The following is a 25,626-nucleotide window of genomic DNA, read 5'->3' as shown; positions in this document are numbered from 1 at the left end:
TACAAGTATTTATTGAATGCCTTCTTTGTGCCAGGCACTGTTTAACTTATGTAACACTTTAATTCACAGTGATAGTGACTGAGCCATTTTATCTGTGTTAATATTATATTACACTCTTTATTTTGTGTAGTGACTGATGTTGCACATTTGCCACTTGAGAAGCTGGGACCCTGTCTCCCTCTTGACTTAAGTCGTGGTTCAGAAGTTACAGTACCACTAGCTTCAGATTCCTCTTACCATAATGAATGTCCAAGGGCAGAAAAAGAGGATACACAGATGCTTCCAAATCCTTCTTCCAAAGCAATAGCTGATGGAAGAGGAGCTCCAGCAGCAGCAGGTAAAGGAAAAAAAAATAAAGGCTCTTATAAGTAGCTAGGCTTGCAGTTATTAGGTATAAATATTTTGAGGCTTAACTGTATTATTTTGATTCCTATATAATTCCTTTTCATAAATAATTTAACATTTATAGGAGAGTTTCTTCTATATCTATTTTGAAGATCTTTTGTGTGATGATTTTATAATCATATTCCCTGGACATACATGCTTCTTACCTTGTCACTTGATCTATTTTCTTCTCCCTGCTTCTTTTTTATATATCCTTACTTCTACTAAATGTAAATTATTAGGGCCAAGTACAATTACAGGAATTCTTTTGAAGCCAGAAAATACTTAATGAGATCAGTACTTCAGTTTAAGGATTTTAGTAGAATTTAATATTTAACAAACACTGAGCTATATGCCTGTATCTGAAATATAATTTCATATTCTGGGGCAGAATCCTCCAAAGTGAATTAAGTTTGCTGTAAAGTTATTTAAGAAGTGCAGTATGTAAAATCAGCCATCCTTAATAACACATTTTTGCATGGTTTTGTGATATTTATTGTAGTTCGAAAGCATTTGGATGTGTATTTTACCAAGCTGATATTTTAAATCTAATGGAATATTAATTCATGTTTCCCTTATGTGGGTGCATTGCTTTATTTAGAAGTTTTTAAGAATTATAACCTCATTCAGAATACACATAATTAAAAAAGGCCAATACTGGTTACAAATATACTTCTGATAAATTACTATGTGCAGTTAGCTGTTTGAAGGAAGTCTGAATTTAGTTAGTTCTGAGTTGGAGAAAAACATCATTTGTTGATTCATTATCAAGGGTGCTGGTGATCATTGTGTTTACAGGCATCTTCCTGAAACCACTTTATCTGTTTTTTGGATGAAGCATAAAATGAACCTTACTCTTATCTGGTGATAGCATGTATTTAAATAAAATGATTGAAGTAACTTAAGGTCATATACTTATTTTTATTAATTTTTATCTTGACATAAGGTTGAAGTTACTTTGTACATGATAATTCTTTATCGTATTTAAAGATAAAATTCCCAAATCTGAATATTTGTAGATTTCAAAACATTTCCTGTAGTTTCTCAAATCAAATATATTGTCTTTTGATTCTTAGTCTTTCCTTAAGATAATTATTTTTTCTTTCCCACTTTTCGACAAGATTTCTGAATTATCATTGACCCATTGAGATACTTTTTTGATAAAGGTCTTACTCAGTTCTTTAATGATCTGGAATTTGTTACTGTACTGAATATATGAAAAGCATGTTTAAGTTGTAATGTTATATATCCATTAGGAAAATTATTTTCAGATGTACATGTGAAAATATTTACATTTTTCTTAAAAAATACTCATAATAGTAACAATATTGGAATATATAGGCAAATATAAGTAACTGTATAATAAGAATCTTATGTTAACAGATTATATGTCCTAAAATATCAATGTAGTGATTGTGCATGAAAGTCCTTGAATTAGATGATTTTGCTTCAAACCAGATTATTAACTTCCTCTTTTCAGAATTTCTAGCATATTTGTGGCAATATGGCTGACTATAATAAGATGAATTCGTAGATTCGTTTGTGGAAGAGTTATGATTATCTGGGTGTGATGAGCTTACTAGTAGAGTAGCTGTCAACTTTAATTGCTTATAGCAAGGAAAGGCATAGTTTTAATTGTTAATTACTGCAGATTTATTAGAGGGTTAAACAAAGTATTTGAATAGAGTGAGGTGAAATTCTAGTTTGTTTCTGTGACCTCTTAATTTTTAGTTCTTAAGGAAAGCAGTGGAATTTAGGTCATTTTCTAACTGACCACCTTTTGATTAAAATTTTGTGCAGCTGTCTCACTTGCATTGAAATTCTGAGTGGTCTCCATGCTTTTTTCCTTAACCTTTTGTTGTTCACCCTCTCTTGACCATTTTGCAGTGTTTGTTATGCTTCTGTCTGCTCCCCAAGTCCTCTTATGTCTGGAGTCAAAGTGCCAGGTTTTTATGTTTTTGTTTCTTTTATAAATGTGCGTGTGTATATATATATTTTGTTTCTTTTTTATATATATATGTGTGTGTGTGTGTGCACATGCGTGCATATATGTGAATATGTGTATATATGTGTATATGTGTGTGTGCATATATACATACACATACACATATGCACACATATATACATATATGCATACACACATACATACACACACATATGTTTGGTTGGTGTCCATATTATAAAAATAAATTTTCTTACTGTTGAATTTTAAAACTTACAATAGAAAATATTCTTTATAGTTTATGTCAGAGACATTTTCTGAGTTATTTATTTATTTATTTTTTCTGACAGATTATATTCAGAGCAATTTTGCTTTTAACATTGGGGTACATAGATAATATTTATATATATTTTTTTCCTTATTTTTTTATTGAATTTTAGGTTTTGGGGTACATGTGCAGAACATGCAATACAGTTGCATAGGTACACACATGGCAGTGTGTTCTGTTTGCTTTCACCCCTTCACCCACATTTGGCGTTTCTCCCCAGGCTATCCCTCCCCACCTCCCCCTCCCACTGGCCCTCCCCTTTTCCCCCCAATAGACCCCAGTGTTTAGTACTCCCCTTTCTGTGTCCATGTGTTCTCATTTTTCATCACCCGCCTATGAGTGAGAATATGCGGTGTTTCATTTTCTGTTCTTGTGTCAGTTTGCTGAGAATGATGTTCTCCAGATTCATCCATGTCCATACAAACAACACGAACTCATCATTTCTGATTGCTGCATAATATTCCATGGTGTATATGTGCTACATTTTCCCAATCCAGTCTATCATTGATGGGCATTTGGGTTGATTCCAGGTCTTTGCTATTGTAAACAGTGCTGCAGTGAACATTCGTGTGCATGTGTCCTTATAGTAGAATGATTTATAGTCCTTTGGGTATATACCCAGTAATGGGATTGCTGGGTCAAATGGAATTTCTATTTCTAAGGCCTTGAGGAATCGCCACGCTGTCTTCCACAATGGTTGGACTAATTTACACTCCCACCAACAGTGTAAAAGTGTTCCTTTTTCTCCACATCCTCTCCAGCATCTGTTGTCTCCAGATTTTTTAATGATCACCATTCTAACTGGCGTGAGATGGTATCTCAATGCGGTTTTGATTTGCATCTCTCTGATGACCAGTGATGATGAGCATTTTTTCATATGATTCTTGGCCTCATATATGTCTTCTTTCGTAAAGTGCCGGTTCATATCCTTTGCCCACTTTTGAATGGGCTTGTTTTTTTCTTGTAAATCTGTTTGAGTTCTTTGTAAATTCTGGATATCAGCCCTTTGTCAGATGGGTGAACTGCAAAAATTTTTTCCCATTCTGTTGGTTGCCGATTCACTCTAGTGACTGTTTCTTTTGCCGTGCAGAAGCTGTGGAGTTTGATTAGGTCCCATTTGTCTATTTTGGCTTTTGTTGCCAATGCTTTTGGTATTTTGTTCATGAAGTCCTTGCCTACTCCTATGTCCTGGATAGTTTTGCCTAGATTTCCTTCTAGGGTTTTTATGGTACCAGGTCTTATGTTTAAGTCTTTAGTCCATCTGGAGTTAATTTTAGTGTAAGGTGTCAGGAAGGGGTCCAGTTTCTGCTTTCTGCACATGGCTAGCCAGTTTTCCCAACACCATTTGTTAAATAGGGAATCCTTTCCCCATTGCTTGTTTTTGTCAGGTTTATCAAAGATTGTATAGTTGTAGATATGTTGTGTTGCCTCCGGTGCCTCTGTTTTGTTCCATTGGTCTATATCTCTGTTTTTGTACCAGTACCATGCTGTTTTGATTACTGTAGCCTTGTAGTATAGTTTGAAATCCGGTAGTGTGATGCCCCCTGCTGTGTTCTTTTTGCTTAGAATTGATTTGGCTATGCAGGCTCTCTTTTGGTTCCATATGAAGTTCATGGTGGTTTTTTCCATTTCTGTGAAGAAAGTCAATGGTAGCTTGATGGGGATAGCATTGATTCTGTAAATTACTTTGGGCAGTATAGCCATTTTCACGATATTAATTCTTCCTAACCATGAACATGGAATGTTTCTCCATCTGTTTGTGTCCTCTCTGATTTCGTTGAGCAGTGGTTTGTAGTTCTCCTTGAAGAGGCCCCTTACGTTCCTTGTGAGTTGTATTCCAAGGTATTTTATTCTTTTTGTAGCAATTGTGAATGGCAGTTCGTTCTTGATTTGGCTTTCTTTAAGTCTGTTATTGGTGTAGACGAATGCTTGTGATTTTTGCACATTGATTTTATATCCTGAGACTTTGCTGAAGTTGCTTATCAGTTTCAGGAGTTTCTGGGCTGAGGCGATGGGGTCTTCTAGGTATACTATCATGTCATCTGCAAATAGAGACAATTTGGCTTCCTCCTTTCCTATTTGAATACCCTTTATTTCTTTTTCTTGCCTGATTGCTCTGGCTAGAACTTCCAGTACTATATTGATTAGGAGTGGTGAGAGAGGGCATCCTTGTCTAGTGCCGGATTTCAAAGGGAATGCTTCCAGTTTTTGCCCATTCAGTATGATATTGGCTGTTGGTTTGTCATAAATAGCTTCTATTACTTTGAGATACGTTCCGACGATACTGAGTTTATTGAGGGTTTTTAGCATAAAGGGCTGTTGTATTTTGTCAAATGCCTTCTCTGCGTCAATTGAGATAATCATGTGGTTTTTGTTTTTGGTTCTGTTTATGTGGTGAATTACGTTTATAGACTTGCGTATGTTGAACCAGCCTTGCATCCCCGGGATGAATCCTACTTGATCGTGATGAATAAGTTTTTTGATTTGCTGTTGCAATCGGCTTGCCAATATTTTATTGAAGATTTTTGCATCTATGTTCATCATGGATATTGGCCTGAAGTTTTCTTTTCTTGTTGGGTCTCTGCCAGGTTTTGGTATCAGGATGATGTTGGTCTCATAAAATGGTTTGGGAAGGATTCCCTCTTTTTGGATTATTTGGAATAGTTTTAGAAGGAATGGTACCAGCTCCTCTTTGTGTCTCTGGTAGAATTCGGCTGTGAACCCGTCTGGACCTGGGCTTTTTTTGTGTGGTAGGCTCTTAATTGCTGCCTCGACTTCTGACCTTGTTATTGGTCCATTTTCTGAGTTATTTTTGTCAAATTGAAACTCTTGGGGAGTTTAGAATGATGAAGATGTTAGTTGCTAACTGTGAAATCATTGGGCATGATTAGGTTTTTACTTTTTTGAGGAGCAAGATAAATTCACGCTGCTGACTTTAGTAGTGATACTAACACATTGATGAGATTTGCAAATGGTACAATTATTATATACAACTATTCTTCATTGTTTTCCAGTAGAGATAGTGAACTTGTGATAATCTCTCTATGTTCTTCTACTAGGACAGATGCCCACATGACTAGCCACTGTTAAGAATGCTATTGCTACCCACATTACCAAAGAAGTAATTGGTACCTTTGTAAAAATTGATGAGTTTGTTTTTATTTTATTATCAGGATGCTTTCTCACAGAGCCAGCCAATTTTAGAAAAGGATACAGCCTCAGGAAATCTTAATTCTGTTAGTATCTGTTAGTATTTATAGAGTATATCAAGTTTTTTAAAAAGTGGCCTTTCCAAAAATAAACTCTTGGTTCAGGTTCTCACAGGCGTCTTGGGCCCAGTTATCTATTACCCCTTGTCACACAATTCTCCCTACGTACAATTAGGTAGGGAACACGTCACAAACAGATAGGGAATTTGCCTTCAGGAGACTTAAAGTCTAGATGGGACACAAAACTAATAACTGAAATGCAAATAATTAAATGCAAAATATAAGTTCCTGAAGAGGTGTAAAGTACTCTTGGGTGTAAAGGAAGAAAAAACTGTCCCAAGAGGCATCTGGTAGGGCCTTTTAAGAACTCTGGAGAGACAACCCATCTGCCTTGTCTTTCTGCTTCCTTGACTCAGTTTTCATATAGATTTATGGTGAGATTATAGTAGATGATGACTGTGGTCACTTTTGGTTCTACAATGTTAATGTTTTACTTATCATTAATCAGGCATTTGATAGAGTCTATGTTTATTCCAAAAAAATATTGTGATATATGGTAGGATTATTTTCAGCTTAAAAGTTCAATTTAAGATAGTTTTAGAGATGATAACTTTTATTGTTTGTAACTACTGTGAAGACAAAATTGGCATTAGCAGATTGTATGAATATAATTTTGAATCATTTAGTTACTCTTGTATTAAAAGAAATACCTGTAGTAGCACATCTTCATTTTTTAAATTTTTTTAGTAAATTAGTAAGTAAATATCAAAGAGCATTTACCCGTTTTATTGAAGCATGTTTTAGTTAGCATGGATAGGAACGTTGGCTTGACATGGTCATGCAGAGTGGAGCTTTTTTTTTTTTTTTTTTTTTTTTTTTGAGACAGAGTTTCGCTCTTGTTACCCAGGCTGGAGTGCAATGGCACGATCTCGGCTCACCGCAACCTCCGCCTCCTGGGTTCAGGCAATTCTCCTGCCTCAGCCTCCTGAGAGGCTGGGATTACAGGCACGCACCACCATGCCTGGCTAATTTTTTGTATTTTTAGTAGAGACGGGGTTTCACCTTGTTGACCAGGATTGGTCTCGATCTCTTGAGCTTGTGATCCACCCGCCTTGGCCTCCCAAAGTGCTGGGATTACCGGCTTGAGCCACCGTGCTCGGCCGAATGTAGCTTTATGTAATGTCATCAGGATGGCCATGAACAGGTCCCCTGAGTTTTAGGGTAGCATTCAATGAAATGCATCAGGCTTTGCTTCAGTGTCACTCAAAGTCATCTTAGTGTTCAAATGATATGTTGATATAAGTAAATACATGTGTGTATATTTATTATCATAGATAAGATAGTTGGACTCTTTTTTAGTGAATCTTCTGTAGAGTGTCCATAAATTACATTATGGATTGGTTAATATAATGCATTTTATCTGTCACCAGTGAAAAACAGAAGTAGGTCTTCAGATTGGTCTCAGTTAGTATGGCCAAAAAGCATGTTGTCAGTTCTACTGAATCTGCTTGTGGCGGGTTTTGAAATGGCCTTCATTTTTATTCCAACATCTCACATCAACTTTACATTTACTCTTTAAAAGTCTTTTTGTTTTAAATTGTTTTTCAATTTGTTTTCCAGATTTGTTCAAAACAAAACTACAACTGGAGACTCTGTAATCTGCCTCCACCCTCATACCAAATGTTCATGGCTTGTACAGAGCCTGGGGTTTCCATGGAGAGTCTCAGGGATTGCCTCTCTTTTTAGCCAGGAGAATCTGTAATGCTTAACTTACCAGAAGAGGCTTGAGAAATTGCTCTGTATTACTAGTTTTTAAACTGTGTGCAAGCAAGCATGGTTCAGACATCTGCCTCTGTGACTTTAACTTGAGTAGCTCCATTTGTGTTTTGGGTTTTGTTCTTGCATTCAGCTGCCAGATAATATATATTTTTTAAATGTTCTGTTGCTAAAATTTAGTTTAAAAATTACTGTTCTACAAACTAATGTTCTGGTACCTTGGTCACCAAATTCTAGCACGTAGTGAAATAAAGACAAGATAGTGAACTTCTTGTAAAACTAAACGTATTTTTCTTGTTGACTTCTGGAATGGTCTCTTTTGTTTTCCTATTTGTGTGTAAGTATTTTTTAAAGTCCTGCCATTGCAGGTATGAATATTTATTTTAAATTTTTACTTGAGTAGAAACATCAACAACCCCTTTATAAGTCCCCAGTTTTACTTTTGAAATTTTATCATTTATGAAATTGAATGGTTTGGGAACCACTAAAACATGAAAAACTAAATCTAGAGCTGACACTCTGGAACCCACTCTGGGAATGACTGCATCTGTACTGCTCTGTTAACTTCTGTGTTCCTGGTGCAGTGGTTCGTAACTGTTTTATTTGTCTTCCAAGTACCTAAGGGTGGCACACATTCTAGTCAGTCAAGGTAGCCTGGTAAGACAGTTCCTTTAATCTGACTCCCCGTCCCCACCCCAGCAGATTATAAGCATCATTGCTCTACCTTTTCCCTAGAGATGCAATGCTCCAGAGATGTAAGCACCTAAGAGGCAGTGATCGCTGTTAGCAATATATCTGAATATATCTATTCTACCACTCAGGATTTGGAAAGCACATTCCTCATGGTTTGCCTTGTAAGCGCTTTATTGTTTTCAAGGAAATTGCGTAAAATTTGTGGAGTTCTAATAGTGCAGTAAGTAGTAAACAGAAGGAAGTGATGTATTTGTTCAACAGTCTTGCTAATAAGAAAATTTCTCTTTGCTGTGATGTCCCTTCCATATTTTCTGTCATAACAAATATCAATATTCTTATTTACATTTAAACTTACTAGAGCCTTATTGGCATTTGACTTGAGTGGTATTTTTATATTTTTGTTATGTTTAAATGATAGAAATATTTGAAGTAAGATTAATGAAATGTCAGCTTTTTTGATACTGTTGTAGACTGATTTTTAAAAATTAAAGAACTAGTAAATGATGATATTAAAGCATAATTTAATGGACTAAAATTGAATTTTAAATGTACTAAAGTATTTTTTTAGACTAACACTAGCCACAAATAGATATTAGCATTGGGAATGGTTGAATATGAATTGATTAAATGTACCTGTGTCAGCTGCGCAGTAATTAAAGTGCAATATTGCTTTAAAAATGAATTTTGGACTATTAATACCTATATTGGAACATTTATTGACACTGAATATTTTAATATATAAATATGTCTTTGTATTTTACATTTATATGTAGAACAAAAGTGGTTTGCAGAACAGTTTTATTTTGGCTATTATCATTACCTAACAGTGCATTCATAATGGAATTCAAAGGTACAAGTTGTTTTAGGCAGAAGAGCTTAAATATTAGTTTAAAAATTGTGTACAGATTGTTGAAAACCAGTATGCTTTAATATGGAGTTTAGTATTTCATTTGAATAATCCAAATAGCATTCATGTTGTAACTGTCACAGAAGTAGAGATGGTACCTGGACTTACGACTCAGGTGAATTTCAGCATCTTTTGGATTGCCAAAGGCTGTGGTGCTAGAGTAGACCTTTACTGATGGCCTAATACAGTTAACTTTTTCTAAATGGTTAGACTCATATTTATGCTATTTCTATAAATAGTGTGGTGTTAAATTATCACCCTACTACAAAAGAGAAAAATGAAAAAAATTACATATTATGACTGACATAATCCTTATAACTGCATGAGGTATATAGACTTATTCCTATTTGACAGAAGAGAAAACTGAAGCACAAAGGCATTAAATGATGTTCTCAAGGCGATACAGCTAGTAAGTGGTGGAAACAAGAGTTGAACCTAAGTAGTCTGAATAACAAAAATCACATTTAATTTATTGTTTTGGTTATTTTTTAAGGTAAGAAATCTCACTACTTTGTTACCAGTTGAGGCAGTAAAACATATAGACTGTTAGGACAAAGAGTCTTACATAGTTTTATGAGCAATTGTAATATAAAATGTCCCGTACTTTAACTTTTTCTGATTAAACTTACATATTTTTCCCCTAACCCACAGGAATATCGAAAACAGAAAAAAAAGTGAAATTGGAAGAAAAAAGCTCAACAGCATTTGGTATGAACAGAAAGTAATCTTTAAGCAAAAGACTATAAAGCTTGACAGAGATAGTCTGCCCCTTACTCTTTACCTGTTAATGCTTCCTTAGGTGTAAGTGATCGTCTGTTTTAGTTCTTACTATTGTTAGCTCCAGATATGTGATTTATTAAACACCTATCTTGGTTTATATGTAACTTTTTTGTCAAGTGGGTCTCTTGCTTCCTCTGAGAACTTTTGTGTTTATGATCATCCCTAGCCAAAATTATAGCTATTCAAAAATAGTCATCGATTTAATATTGTTGAGACTTTAGAGAATAGATGATAGATTAAAATAGTAATTTTTTTCATACTTCTTCAATATACTTTACAAAAAAGTTTTTGAGGTTTCTATTTTCTATTTTCTGTGCTGTAATGACTAAAAGTCAAGAAATGATGGATGATAGTCTTATATAGTCTGTAGATTAGCTAACTGGAGCTCGAATCACTGAAAGTTGGTCAAATACGTTTGATAAGTTATAGGCTAAACCATTGTGAGTTGGAGCAATAGTTAGTAGGATATATGTGGTGATTTAATTTGAAATGTTATAGGGTACTGCTCTAATATTTTTTTAAGTACATATGGTTGTGGAAAAGAATGCTTTACAGTTTTGGGAAAGATTAGTGAAATACATTTTTTTCCTTATGTTCTTAGCCTTCATTGTTAAACACACAGAGAATGTAATTAAAGGCTGGAGGAGTTGTTTATGAGTTGATTTAATTATTATTATTATTATTTTTGAAACGGAGTTTCACTCTTGTTACCCAGGCTGGAGTGCAATGGCATGATCTCTGCTCACCGCAACCTCCGCCTCCTGGGTTCAGGCAATTCTCCTGCCTCAGCCTCCTGAGAGGCTGGGATTACAGGCATGCGCCACCATGCCTGGCTAATTTTTTGAATTTTTAGTAGAGACAGGATTTCACCATGTTGATCAGGATGGTCTCAATCTCTTGAGCTTGTGATCCACCTGCCTCGGCCTCCTAAAGTGCTGGGATTTAATTATTTTTTAAAGCTTTTCCAAAGAATAAAGTCCAAGTTTTTTTTTTTAAATATCCTGATATATTTTCTCATTAAATTACATATGGAAATGCTGAGTCTCTTCATTCAGGTCCTTTTAAATTATGGAGTTTAACTTCTCACCACATCAAGAAATTGAGAATATTACTCATTTAAAGGTTTTAACTACTGTCTGTGTTAACTTTAAGGTATCAGGAGTTGGGATTTCTCAGCACTGCTAATGAAGATCCCTTCTTATAGTCCAATAAGCTTATCAGGACTTCCAGAGTCATGACATGAACAGTTTAATTGAACCCATCCACTCTGGGCAGGTGACTGGAATAGCTGATTAAAACATAAATGCTGCATTTAGGTTTACCACAAAGTAACAGCCCAGGATCAGTCATGATTGCTGAAGTATTCACTTACATCTTTTAGGTAAGAGAAAAGAAAAGGATAAGGAAAGAAGAGAGAAGAGAGACAAAGATCACTACAAACCAAAACAAAAGAAGAAGAAAAAAAAGAAAAAGAAATCTAAGCAGCATGGTAAGTACAATGAGATGGTTATTCCCCCTTTTTAAAAAATCTGAAGTTTCCTTTGATTCCCCTTTTCTTTTACAAAATGCAGTTATGACAAGATCCTCGTGTTGAGAACTGAGAAGTTTCTGTAGCTTTCCTTTGACATGAAATTTCAAAAATATACTACTCTGTTTTACTCTGGTCTATAAATTAATTGTTGCAACTGATTAGACACGTTTCCTTCTGGCATTTTAGTAGACTCAGTGCCTTGACCAAGCACCCTTTAGCATGCTCAAGTAATTATTCTCAGTCTAGAATTATAGAGACCCTTAACTTAGCTTTCAAGAATGAGAGCAAAATAGGTATTTTTAGAAGAACTTGAGAAACCAACAGAATTTGGTATCAGCAGTCTGTATTTAAAGGAAACCCTAAAGGCTGTACTTGAAGGCAGAAGGAAAATGATGGCAAAAGGAAATTCAAGATGCCAGAAGACATGGTTAGCCAAGTGTAAATACGTGGGTAAATCTGAGCATTGACAAACAGTTCATTGTATGGAGAAAAACAGAACAAAAATATATGATACACCTTGTACATTGGGAGTAGCATCTTTGTATTTCAGCATTTTTAAGCTCCTTGAAATGTTTTGGAGAAATGAAAGAGATTTGTTGCTTTTAGCTCTAATAAGTTAAATCTGCAGGTTAAAATATCTGACGTAAATCCTAAAAGAATAGAAGCATAAGGTATAACTCTCAAAGTTTAGTTCATTATATTTAGAATAAATATAGTGAATAAACTATCCAGAGAAGGCAGTTAATAGAGAAAATCATAGAAAAAGGAGAAAAAAAATACAAATTATAAGATATTAGAAGTAAATCCAAATGTATTAGTAATTATATAATAAACATTATCATAGTAGATTATAAAATACAGTGCCATATTATTTGTAAGAGACATATATAAATGTAAGGATAAAAGAGGATAGAGAAATGTTGAAAATAAAAATGTGGAAAAAATATGGTAAATAAATACTACCTGAAAGGAAAATTAGAGTAGATATTATACAGATAAGATAGTCATTAATGCACAAATCATTCCTAGAGATAGGAGGTTACCATGTAGTAGTAGAGGTTCAGTTCACTTTGTGTCTTCCTAGATATAAAATTTCTAAGTTTTATCCCTGAATAACATCATTAATGATGATGTATCTTTTTATTACTGATGACATGTATTTCACAGTAATTAATAAATGAATAAAGCTAAAAAATATTCTGTAAGGATAGGAAAGCAACAGCATAGTTGATCTAATAGCTTCATATACCACATGGACTCAGCAGCTGTAGAGTATATATAGTTTTCTCAGCCGGACACAAAAATTTGTTAAAATTGACCCTGTGATGCAGCTTTAAGCAGATCTCAACAGATTGTAAAATTGGTATAATACAGACCCGTGGTTTCTGACCACAATATGTTTACCTTGAACCAACATAAAAAAGGTAATTGGAAAAGCTCTGAAAGTTTAGAAATCTAATAATTCATGGATAAAGAGCAAATTCAAAGGGAAAGTAAAAGTGATGTTACAAACCTGAAAGATAATAAAAACATTGTGTGTCAAAACTTGTGAATGTAGTTAAAATGACACTTCTGAGAAGAAAATGTATTGTCATACACACTTGTATTTGTAGTAATAAATATTGGCTAAACCTGTAGCTTACAGAGTTAGAAAAGGACAAAAATAAATCTATAAAAGTACAAGTAAGTAATAATCATATGAGTAGAAATGGACAAACTAAAAAAAAAAGTGTGCTGGGAAGAATTTTAAAGTGCCATATTTAGCTTTTTTTTTTTTTTTTTTTTTTAATCAAAGCTCTGGGAGGACTAATTAAGAAAAAAAGACAAAGTGCACAAATAAATAATATTAGAAATAAAGAGAATGTAATTGCACATATTTCAGACTTTAGAAAGAAGATGATATAAACAGCTTTATGCCAATAAACTTGAAAGGTTAGAGGGAAGTATAGACAATTGCCAGAAATGAAACACAAGAAGAAAGTTAAAAACCTGAATAATCCAGACCTTAAAATAAATTTAATCAGTATTTAAAAGTGTTTCCACAAAGCAAAAGGCCAGGCCCAGAAAGTTGCTGCCAAGTCCTACCAGACATTAAAAGAACAGATTACTCCAAATGAATGTAAATTTATTTCAGAATTTAGGAAAAGAGGAAGGACTCCTGTAGTGGGGTGAATAGTGTCTCCCAAAAATACAGGTCTAAGTCCTAACCCCTAGTATCTGTGACTGTGACCGTATTTGAAAATAAGATCTTTGCTGATATGATTAACTATCTCAGAATGAGATCATCTAGGATTTAGGATGGACCCTAAAGCTAGTGACTGGTGTCTTTTTAAGAGAAAGGAAAAGGAGATGTGAGAGATACAGGAGAGAAGGCCATGTGAAGATGGAGTAGAAATCAGGGATGCAGCCCCAAGCCAAGGAACCGGAAGTTGCAAGTCAAGGAAAGATTTGCCCCTAGAACTTGCAGAGAGAGCACTTCCCTGTCAAGCCCTGATTTTCTACTTCCAGCCTTTAGAACTTTGAGAGAATAAATTTCTGTTGTTTTAAGCCACTAAATTTATGGTAATTTTTTATGGTACCCCTAGGAATGAACACAACTCCAAATTTATTTTAAATGATTTAAATAATTTTGCTATCAAAATCAGGAGAGAATAATATGGGAAAGCACAGCCGCAAGCTCTTCTTACTTATGGATGTAGATCCAAAATCCATAAATGAATGTTATAAAATCAAATCTAGCAATGTGTTAAAAGGATATGACCACATAGGATTGTATGCAGAATTGGTTAGACTTCAGAAAATCAGACAGTGAAACTCAGTTTTTAAAGCATCGTGAAGTCTGTTTCATACCTGCTCTATTGGCACAAATGACCAGGTAGATAATAGCAGATGATGCTGAGGAAATGAGGGCAACTACTCAACTACTGTGGGAATTCCAGATGGGGACCAGGGAGTAAGGTGTTGTGTGTGCCCTGTGGCCTAAAAATCCCTGAGGAAACTCACAGGATACATCAAATGAGAGTGTTCACAGCAGTACCGGACACGGCCCAGCTCTCCATCAAAAGTCATGCATTCCCTCAGTGGAATAAATACATGAATTGCCACTACAGAATCTCAGGAACAAAATGGTAACCTAAAAATCAAGTAACTGGGGCCGGGCACGGTGGCTCACACCTGTAATCCCAGCACTTTGGGAGGCCGAGGTGGGTGGATCATGAGGTCAAGAGATTGAGACCATCCTGGTCAACATGGTGAAACCTCATCTCTACTATAAATACAAAAAATTAACTAGGCATGGTGGCGCACGCCTGTAATCCCAGGTACTTGGGAGGCTGAGGTGGGAGAATTGCCTGAACCCAGGAGGCGGAGGTTGCGGTGAGCTGAGATCGTGCCATTGCACTCCAGCCTGGGTAACAAGAACGAAACCCCGTCTCAAAAAAAAAAAAAGTCAAGTAACTGAAGAAAACATAATATTTCACTTATGTAAAGATAAAAAATTATAAAATTAAACAGTATATTTTTTAGAGATTCAACTGTGTGGGGAAAGCATGAAGAAAAACAAGAGAATGATGAACAAAAATTCAGGACAGTGATTGCCTCTAAGGTGGGGAAGGAATGTTATCAGTTCAAATTGGAAAGTGGTGCAAAGGGACCTTCAGAAATGATGACACTCTCTTAAACTGTGGGATCAGTACCTAAGTGTTTTGTGGTATTGATATTCTTTGTGTCATGCACATTTTTTCATAATTATTACACATTTAATAAAACCAGTTTTAAAAAATATAAATCCAACTGAGCAGTTTTGTAGTTGGTAATAATTGTTGCTAAATTCTTCAGATTTTAACTCTCCATAGTCCAAAAATAACATTTAATTTTCCACAAAATGTAAAGTTTCTACATTCTTGAATTCAAAAGCCAGAGTAGATTTGAAGATACAGGATCAAAATGGAGTTCATAAGCTTGAAACCGCTTTCCAGAGAGAATCTTGAACATGTCCAGGCACTTCTGTATGTGCCTTGCTCCTCACTCCTTTCCCTTCTGCCCGCCCCCACATCACCTCTTCATATATAGCTGTAAATTCAAGCTAAAAATGATGTAGATGTAGGAAACTCTGGAGTTTGGTAAACAAAAACCATTCACCATGAACTGATTTGGTCAGTGAATACCCTCCTGTGAGTGGTATGTCACAGTACAAGTATGAGAAGCTCAGGCTGCAAATAAAACTTCCAGATGAACTCCCACCTGACCAGAGACTCTCAAGGGATTTGCCTAGCTTATGTGTTCCAGTGGAGACCTACATTGTCACTGCAGGAATGGCCAGCTATTTTAAGTCATCTTACCGCACAGCAGCAAATAAATATTAGTTGGTTCTAATATTTAGTAGCAGACACAGAATCTTATATACAAAATACCTGTGAAAGTGGGGAAAAAGATAACAGGGGCCGATACAAAGCAAAATTAGAAGAGGCCCATGATTGGCAGCAAAATGAGGGACAGAACTTAGGAGAATGTGGTAAATTGTAACTTGAAAGAAGAAAGAGAAATTAGGATTAATAGAGGAAAAATGGTCAAAAAACTTGCACCTTAGAATTGTGACCAGGCCTTAACTATAGTAACCCTTTATAAAGAGCCATTAAAATATACTCTAAATGGTATATATTTTTATTTTTTAATAAAAAACAAAACCATATATATTTGTTTACATTTAAAAATCAGACTTACAAATGAACATCTTAACTTCGTGAGGTAGAGTCCTGGTAAGATGCACAGAAACATTGCTATTTATAAAAGGCAGGTGTTGAGTTTGGCAATCACTATCATCTTTGTAATTAATTATTGCATTGAGAAGAATTTATTCTGAGCTATTTACTTTATCTTAGAAATGACACTTTCCCCCAGATGGTTAAACTAGAAGAGTGGTCTTTAAGTGGGAAATACAGGATTTTAAGTAACTTTGAAATTTTAAAGACATCTTAATGTTAAAGAATTGACATTATTACTGTATGAGATTCTTGATGTGTTTTTTAGTGTACAGTTAGCACCATAGGGAGTTTCAAACTCTTATTTACTGCTCAACATGATTACATATATCCTGCTGGTACTTATGTACCAAAAACTAGCATTTTATAAATATTACTACTTCATTTAACCCTCAAATGAACCCTTTACAGTAGGGTTTGTTATTTCCATTTTACCCTCAGTTAACTGAGACAGAGTGAAAAAGAGAGGTCTCCAGGTCTCATAGCTAGCAAGTGGTGAAAAGCAGATTCATTTTAAATCCTAGCAGTTTGACTTATTAGTCTGAATTTTTAACTTTAACCACCATGCTAGGTTATTAATACCTGAAATATTATTTATCAAACTGTGTATTCTTCTCTTCCACAAGTTTTTACTTGTTTTTGTTGGCATACTAAGTTCTTGTCCTTATTTGTTACTTTAATGCAGTTCTGCAAAGTAATAATTTATCTAGTTTTTTTTTATTATTCTATGAGGTAGTGGGTATGATATGTTTTGAGTAACAGAATTGGTTTACGAGACATAATACTGACGTTGTGTTTAATTTGTGTGGATGAGAAGTCACCATGTTAGGATTTAAGAGTGGCATCTTTGCCAGTTTTTAGCTTGGATACTTTGAGCAAATCACTTCATCACTTTCATGTGTCTGTGAATATAAGGATACTGAAAGCATCTAGAGATTAAAAAGACAGAGAGTTAGAAGGGAAAAGAGAATTGAAAGCATTGCATAATAAAGATTTCCTCAAGGAGCTTGAAGTCATTTAAGTATGTAGTAAGAATGATAAGCGTACATAAATCTCTACCAGGGAGGTCTGATATGTGTGTTCAGAGTAGTACAAAATAAATCTTTAAGTTGGAAAAGCTGATGCGATCAAGGAAGGGGCTTTATGTAGGAGACCACTTCCAATCTAAGCCTTGAAGCATAACAGATAATAGCCAGAAGGGATTGGAATGGGGAACACAGACAGGGTGCAGAATGCCAAGTTTTGTTCATTTGTTAATGAAACATTAAATATCAGCCACGTTTTATTTTAGCACAAAATTGAGATTTCTTTCATTATTTTTACAATCAGACTCTGCATCTACGTTTACTTTTGCTGAAAGGGCGATACAGAATGGAGTTGATAAGAAGGCAGCCTTGAAGGTTGAGCACAGGGACTCAAATCCTGCCTATAACACTTAGAGCTAAGTGACCCTTGACAGGTTATTTAAATTCTCTACATCCCAATTTCCTTTCTTCTCAAATAAATGGTAATTGATAGTTTTACTGCATAGATTTCTTGTTCGAATTAAATAATCATTATAAAGTACTTGATATAGTACCTAGCATTTAATAAATGCGCTTTCCATGACTGGGTCTAAGTAACATGGCATTGGGCAAACTGCGGTTATGGTAAGACCCTTGGAGGCAGAATAAGGTAGTGCTGCCCAAAACCTGCTGTAATCTGACAGCATCAGCATCGTCTGGGGGGAGTGTTTCGTTCCCAGTGTACTGGAGATGAGGTCCAGGAATTGGGTTTTAACAAGCTTGCCAGCTTGTACACACTTTAAATGTTGAAATACACCTATATCACTTGTTATAGAGTGCAGCTTCCGTAGTTAGGCTGCCTGAGTTTGAATGTTGGCTTTGCCATGGATAGTTATGTGTTCTTGGGCAATTTCGTTAATCTGTCCTGCCACAGTTCTTTTTTTTTTTTTTTTTGAGACGGAGTTTCACTCTTGTTACCCAGGCTGGTGTGCAATGGCACGATCTCGGCTCACCGCAATCTCCACCTCCTGGGTTCAGGCAATTCTCCTGCCGCAGCCTCCCGAGCAGCTGGGATTACAGGCACGCGCCACCGTGCCCAACTAATTTTTTGTATCTTTAGTAGAGACGGGGTTTCACCATGTTGACCAGTATGGTCTCGATCTCTTGACCTCGTGATCCACCTGCCTCGGCCTCTCAAAGTGCTGAGATTACAGACTTGAGCCACCGCGCCCGGCCCCTGCCACAGTTCTTTACTGACAGTCCTCCTTCCCTTATGGATGCTTGTGAGGATTAAGAGTTAATACACATAAAGAGCTGACTCAAGCAGTGTTGGTTATGCTGTGGTATTTATGATGACCAGTGGAAGTTTCCCATTGCTACTGTCACAAATTACTGCACATCAGTGGTTTAAAACAGTACGTATTTATTATCTTAAAGTTCTGGAGGTCCGAAGTCCAAAGTGGGTCTCTCTGGGTTAAAACCAAGGTATCAGCAGGGCCTCATTTTTCTCTGGAGGCTCTCAGGGACAGTCCATTTTCTTGCCTCTTCTGGCTTCCAGAGGCTGCTGCGTTTCTTGACTCTTGTTCTGTTCCCATCTTCAAGGCCAGCAATGGTCCAGTCTTTCTCATATTGTTTCACTCTCACATTGTCTCTTCTGCCTCCATCTTTTCACTTTTAAGGACCCTTCCCATTACATTGGGCCCACCTGGATAATCCAGGATATTCTCCCTGTTGTAAGGTCAGCTGATTAGCAACCTTAATTCCACCTTTCCACATGTCTGAGCCCATTTAAAGGTTCTAGGGCTTAGGACATAGACATTTTGAGGGGAATATTATTCTGCCTCCCACAACTCCCAACTTCAAATGGATACTTAGTACAGAGTAGTACTAGGTACAAACCAGTACTTCTCTTACAAGCTCATTTCTCCACTCTCTGTCTTTCCTTTTTCCCACTTGTTTCCACCTTTTATGTATTCCCTTTTCCTCACAGAGGTGAGGAGACAGACATCATCAGGTGGGAACTTTTCCATAGTCTGTCCACCACATCTGCATGCATACCTGAAAATACTCCTTTTCGTTGCCTCTATTAAAATGGAGGGAATGTCTGCCTTTCTCTTCTTAATCTGGCATTTTTCACCACTGCCATCCCCCTTCCCCTCATCTTTAGGTTCATGCAAGGATGTGTAAGATTTCCCATATTACAGAACCCTCCTCTAAACTTCTGTTTCTTCTCTGGTTTTTCCACCTTGCATTTATTCTTCAGCCCCATCTCAGATCCACTTTCATCACCTAGTTGCCCAAGCAAAAATCTGGAAATCAGTTTTGATAATGCACCTTAGCTCTTGGCCTCCAGTCTGTAACAGCACTGTGTCTTTGTTAATCTGCCCCTTAGTTGCCATCACTCAAGTTCTGAGCCACCAGCATTTCTTGCCTGGACTCCTGCTGTAGCCTCTGAAGCATCCCCCTGTTTTTACATGTGTCTTCTTGCACTCCATCCTCTACTCCACAGCTAGGGTGATCCTCCAGAAATGGAACTTCACCTGTCATATCCTGCTCCTCCACACAACCATTGAATAATGGAGGTTTTATTGCATTCTGGTAAAACTTTTTTAAAAAAATCTGATCTGGCTCCTGTCACTCTAGCTTTGTTTCCCCATTATTCACTGTGCTCAGCCAGTCTTACAGTTGGCCAAATGTAGCATCATCCACTCTTCAGCTTCAGAGCCTTCGCACATGCCTGGAATCACACCCCCGCCTCCGTGTTTCCTTCCCTCACTATACCCTCAGCTTTCCAGTATGCTGCATATGGCTTCTCCCCTTGCAAACATCTGTGGGATTCATTCCAAACTGAGAAAAACAGAATTTTTACAGATTTATTCCAGGACTAGTTAATTATTTGCAGAGATTTTTTTAGTTGAAAAAATATTGATATGAGTATCACTATATAATTGATGTGCTAGACATCAGGAGAACTTTTTTACAAATTGTGAGGAAGAAAAAAGGTTAATTTCCATCTTGCATATCTTTTTTTTCCTCTCTTCAACTTTTCTTAGGTGTAATTGCATTACTTTTGCACCAACCAGATAAGTTATATGTGCAGGATGTGCAGGTTTGTTGCATAGGTAAACATGTGCCATGGTGGTTTGCTGCACAGATCAGCCCATCACCTAGGTATTAAGCCCAGCATGCATTACCTTAGCTATTTTTCCCGATGTTCTCTCCCACTTCCCACCAGCTCCAGTGTGTGTTCTTCCCCATGTGTTGTCATCTTGCTTATTTTACTGCAGACATAGTTGTGATTATAATGGAGAGAAAATGTAGAAATAATCCTTTTTCACCTCTGTAATACTTCACAAAAGTTTACTGGTACCAGTTAGAACCTGGTGCTCCCTACTATGTGTATATATATATATATATATATATATATATGTTGTCTGGGGTATGTTGGTTTCCCAAGTGTTCTTGCTAAACCCACTTTCTCAGATACATATCTAGCTTTTCATGAATGAGAAGAGAAAGTGGTAGCATGATTATTTGATGTATCCTGCACATGACTTTCATTATTTTTATGGTGACCTTTCTTAATTACCTGACACGTTATTAATATTTCTTTATGTATCTTATGTTGCAGACTATTCAGACTATGAAGACAGTTCCCTCGAATTTTTGGAAAGGTGCTCTTCTCCACTAACTCGATCTTCTGGGAGTTCTCTGGCTCCACGAAGCATGTTTATGGAGAAAACTACAACCTATCAGTACCCAAGGGCAATTCTGTCCGTTGATCTTAGTGGTGAAAGTATGTGTGACCATGTAATGGTTCAAACAAGATTTACAATTCTTAAATGTGTAACTGAGAATAAAACATACTCTGTTAAGGGCACACAATTTAAAAAGTTGTTAGCTAAACTAATATGAAAGTCTTGACATGAGAAATTTGAACTACTTTTTAGTTTATATAAAGTTAAATTGGCTTTATACCAACAGTGGAAAATGTTGAGGACTCTTACTTTCCTTCCAATATTACAAGCAATTAAGAAGAGAGTTCCCAGCTCTAGACTTTGAGGGCTGTGGCATAAGAGTAGAGCTCTAATGCAGTAAGGACCAGAGTCAGAGAATGAGGAATAAGGGACAAGACCTTCAGCGCTTGTACAGTCCAGGATCCTTGTGAGTGAGTTCGATGGTGGATACTAGGTTAAGTGTTTTCTTTTGCACCATTCACTTCTGGGTCTAACTCCTCCCTGGCTTCTATGGAGAAAGCATTTTCTTTCCTTTATAGCACATGACACTTGTGAGATTTTATTTTTAGAAAGCTTGAGATGTGGGAGGGGATTAAAAAGAAGTTACCACCACTCTTTCCAGCAAACACAAGTCCCCTTTTACCCATGGTTCAGTGGTTCTTAACTCCAGGCGGACCTTCTAATCATTGCTGTGGTGCTTTAAAAGTATACTGATCATGGGTCCTACCATAAGGCACAATTAAATGATATTTTTGGAAGGATCCTGGCAACATACAACTTCTAGGCAATTCTGTGGAGAAGCAGAAGTTGGTAATCAAGTTAAGAACACCCTTGCAGTAAATGATCAAGATCTGAAGATCATCTCTTGCTGTAGAGAGGTGGAGAATAGGGGTTATATCTAGGCTAGCTGTGGTGCTGAAGCAAGAATCCTTGGAAGAGTGTGAGAGGAGCCGCAGATGGGTACTCTCTGTTCTTTCTTGTCTCTGCCCTGCCCTTGCGATCAAGTACTGAGCCAGGAGAAAGAAAAGGAATGTTAATCAGGTCTTAGGCCAGAAGTTCTCAAATGTTAGCATGTGTCAGAACTGCCTGGATGGTGCATTAAAACACATTTCTGGCCCTCACCCTCAGAATTTCTGATTTCTAACAAGTTGCCTGGTGATGATAATGTTGCTGGTCAGGGAACCATACTTGCAAAATGCTGTCTCAGGAAATAGCAGTGACTGTATAAGGGGAAGTGGTTGGAAGGCAACAGCTGTTCTTGTGGCCACTCAATTGGAGCCATTGTCTAGGTGGCTATTTAAGCACAAGGGGGAGCTTTTATTTGCTTCTTACATAACTTTCAGCCCTATCATCCATTTTACTCAACTTCCAAAGCTCAGCTGAGCGTATGTTTAATGCTTGGGAGTTATTCAAACTGGATTTTCTGGAGAATATGATAAATTTGCTGGCTAACACCATAAAACCTGGTAATTTTTGCCATGCAAGTATATGTGAGATACACTAATTCCTTTCAATGATATAGTTTCAAATTGATTTTTATTTATTTATTTACTTATTGAGGCAAGTTCTTGTTCTGTTGCCTAGGCTGAAATACTGTGGTGTGATTGTAGCTCATTGCAGCCTCAAACTCCTTGACCCAATCAGTCCTCTTGCCTCAGCCTCCTGAGTGGCTAAGATTACTAGCACATGTCATCATGCCTAGCAAATTATTTTTGCTTTTGTGGAAATGAGGTGTTTTTTTTTTGTCCAGACTGGTCTCAAACTCCTAGCTTAAAGTGATCCTCTTGCCATGGCCTCCCAAAGTGCTGGGATTACAGGTGTGAGCCGCTGTGCCGGGCCTATTTAATACAGCTTATATGCTACAACAGTATTTGAATCTGTTTTGTCCACATTCTAATTAACTTGTACTTGGGAAAACCCAAAAGAAAATTTGGATTTAAGCCAGCAAGATCATGGATGGGTTTAATTTTCCTCTTTAGGTTCTTTTAAAACAAGTTATACTGTTCATATTAGATTTTCCTTATCTAGTTGATTTACTAGCTCAATGAATATTTTCTATTCATTCTGTATTCTCTATTATCTATTTCTGCTGACCTTCCTTCCGTATGTCCTCTGACGTCAAAGAGAAGGAAACTATTTATTTTTCTATAAAATAATAATTCAACAACCAAACATTCAAAAACATTGAATCAAGAAAAATGCCAGATTAGAAGCTGATAGAGGAAACACTGTCATATTGAATATGTAAAGTATAAATAGCTTGAATTTTAAAAGTTCGAATCTGTTCAACTTCAGTCCAATCTGATTAGGTCCGAAAAGGAAATGTTCTCTCTCTGACTCCTTAGTTCTTCTACAAACATTCTGGAGTGGCTATGTTATATATCAGACCTCATTCTAATCACTGGGGATATAGCATTCAACAATGCAGAGATAGATGATAAGCAGGTCAAGGGATAACTCAGAATGTGGCTTGGGGATAGGATGTGAGGTAGGAAGCTACTCTGTTGAATAGCCTCTGTCAGGAGCTCACACACAGTGTTATATGATATTCTGTGACTCGTGATGACTCTGTTTTCCTAACATTTCTCCATCCAAACTCTGCAAAAAATTTAGTGTCCCATCATCATTTATTTTCCTTTGTTATAAATAAAGATTCCCCCATGTCTGTCTCAATTTTCTTTTCCTCAATAACCTGAGCAAAACAGTCGGGTTTGGCATTGACACTATTATACACACACACCTAAAACCTGGCATGTAAATTGAGTTGTATGTAGTTGTCATCCCTATGATCTAGTTTCTAGATAATGCTTAATTTAAAAAAATTGTTACCAAAAACAAAATTAATACATTTTAAAACTTCCTTGGGGGAACTCAGTGTTCTGTTTTTAAGAAATACTGGTTAAGTGAGTAAGAACACAGGCTTGAGAATCAGGCATTCCTGGTATTCGGTTGCTTTCCCACTCCATGACTACATTTCTCGAGCAAGTTATATGTCTTATGTTTAAAGTGCTTAATATAGTACTGCGTGCTTACTAAGTACATAGTAGTTGATGCTACTGATACTGTCAATGATGGTATTGTTGATTTTAGACCTTAAGCAAGCTCCTTTACCTCTCTGAAGTTTATAGTACAAATAATAAAACCTGTCCTCTTTACAATCCAGGTTTTTGTTTTTGTTTTGGGTTTTTGTGTGTGTGTGTGTGTGAATTTTCAAAAAGCATTTTATTAATCCAAAAAAAGAAAGAAGAAAAAAATACAAAGAATGAATCATCAGTGGTGTGCTAGAGCCAGCTTATGCTGGCCAATGGGGACTTACTACACACACCTATCCTCAGGTCCACAGACAGCGGAGTCACATCAATAGTATGAAGTCACAAGGGGACAACCCAGGGTTTTTAAGAGGATCAGAAGGGATCGTGTTTGTGAAAGTATATGAAAACTATGCAAATTTAAATTTTTGATGTTGGCCTTAGCCATAAATTCTGTAAGCATGAAGTCTAAAAGATACTTTGAATTACTTATAATAGTGTATACTCTAAGATGTAAAGCAGTCATAATAGTCTAAGCTTCAAAAATCTTTTGTTTCTGTGTCCAGAGACAAGTACAATACAATATTCTCATTTGTTTGCTCCCCCTTTTAAAATGTTTAATAGCTTATGATCGCTTCTCATGGCTCCTTTCTTTATGAAAAATGACATGAAAATATAAAAAAGATGTGGTGCTGAGTATACTTCTTATATATATTCTAGACTTATCAGATGTAGACTTCCTAGATGATTCTTCAACGGAGAGTTTGCTTCTGAGTGGGGATGAATACAATCAGGACTTTGATTCAACCAATTTTGAGGAATCTCAGGATGAAGATGATGCTCTTAATGAAATTGTGCGATGTGTTTGTGAGATGGATGAGGAGAATGGCTTCATGATCCAGGTAATTGGCTAACCTTTCTTCTCTATACTGCATCCATGTTAGTTATTATAATAATTAACAGTATATAGTCACCCTTCACATGTCAGTGATTAAAAAATAGAAATTTCCAGTATTCTTAAAAACAGGGAAAAATTTTGTTGCAGGAGTTAGCGACTTCTTGTATGAAAGATATCTTTAAGATAAAAGGAAAGCATAACCCAAATTTTGGGATATCAGAAGATTTGGAGATATTAGTTGAGAGCATGAAGAAAGAGTAATCTGCTTTTCCTCCCATTTTCAGTGGTTTTCTGGAGGTAACCACAAATTTATAGCTTTACCACAAGAGTAGTACTTTAAGAGATCATTGGTATAGACACTGCTACAAACTTACTTTTTTTCTTATTTCTACATTTTAATAAACTAAAAATTTTATGATGTGATTGCCTTAATGTCAGTGGGAATTAAATTAGAGAAATTATTACTTTTTTAGGATTTAAATAGTTGATCAAAACATACTCTAATAGGTGCAACAAAAGACAGTTCTTGAAGTAGTTGACCATTTCAAAGATAATTATGACTTGATTTTGTTATGTCGAATAAGAATGGAACTGATAGTGGCAGTAAGAAGTCAAGCTAGCGAATTCAAAGAATGGGAATGTATCCTT

At 36.2% G+C, this 25,626-nt stretch overlaps 1 protein-coding gene across 31 annotated transcripts in view; it reads left to right on the top strand.

The window, feature by feature from the left end:
• PHF20L1 (PHD finger protein 20 like 1) overlaps nt 1-25,626 on the top strand; it is an 82,392-nt gene that overhangs the window by 42,909 nt on the left and 13,857 nt on the right. For all 31 annotated transcript variants that reach the window (XM_035277358.3, XM_035277357.3, XM_078353152.1 and 28 more), the window contains 5 exons: nt 131-337; nt 9,891-9,947; nt 11,401-11,508; nt 20,946-21,110; nt 24,801-24,982. In XM_035277358.3, coding sequence (XP_035133249.1) covers nt 131-337; nt 9,891-9,947; nt 11,401-11,508; nt 20,946-21,110; nt 24,801-24,982 — 719 coding nt within the window. The remainder of the gene's footprint in view (nt 1-130; nt 338-9,890; nt 9,948-11,400; nt 11,509-20,945; nt 21,111-24,800; nt 24,983-25,626) is intronic.

This window comes from Callithrix jacchus, chromosome 16 (assembly GCF_049354715.1).
Source record: "Callithrix jacchus isolate 240 chromosome 16, calJac240_pri, whole genome shotgun sequence".
In the NCBI taxonomy this organism is placed as follows: domain Eukaryota; kingdom Metazoa; phylum Chordata; class Mammalia; order Primates; family Cebidae; genus Callithrix; species Callithrix jacchus.
The sequence above is the reverse complement of the archived record's forward strand: the minus strand, read 5'-3'. Positions and strand labels throughout refer to the sequence as shown.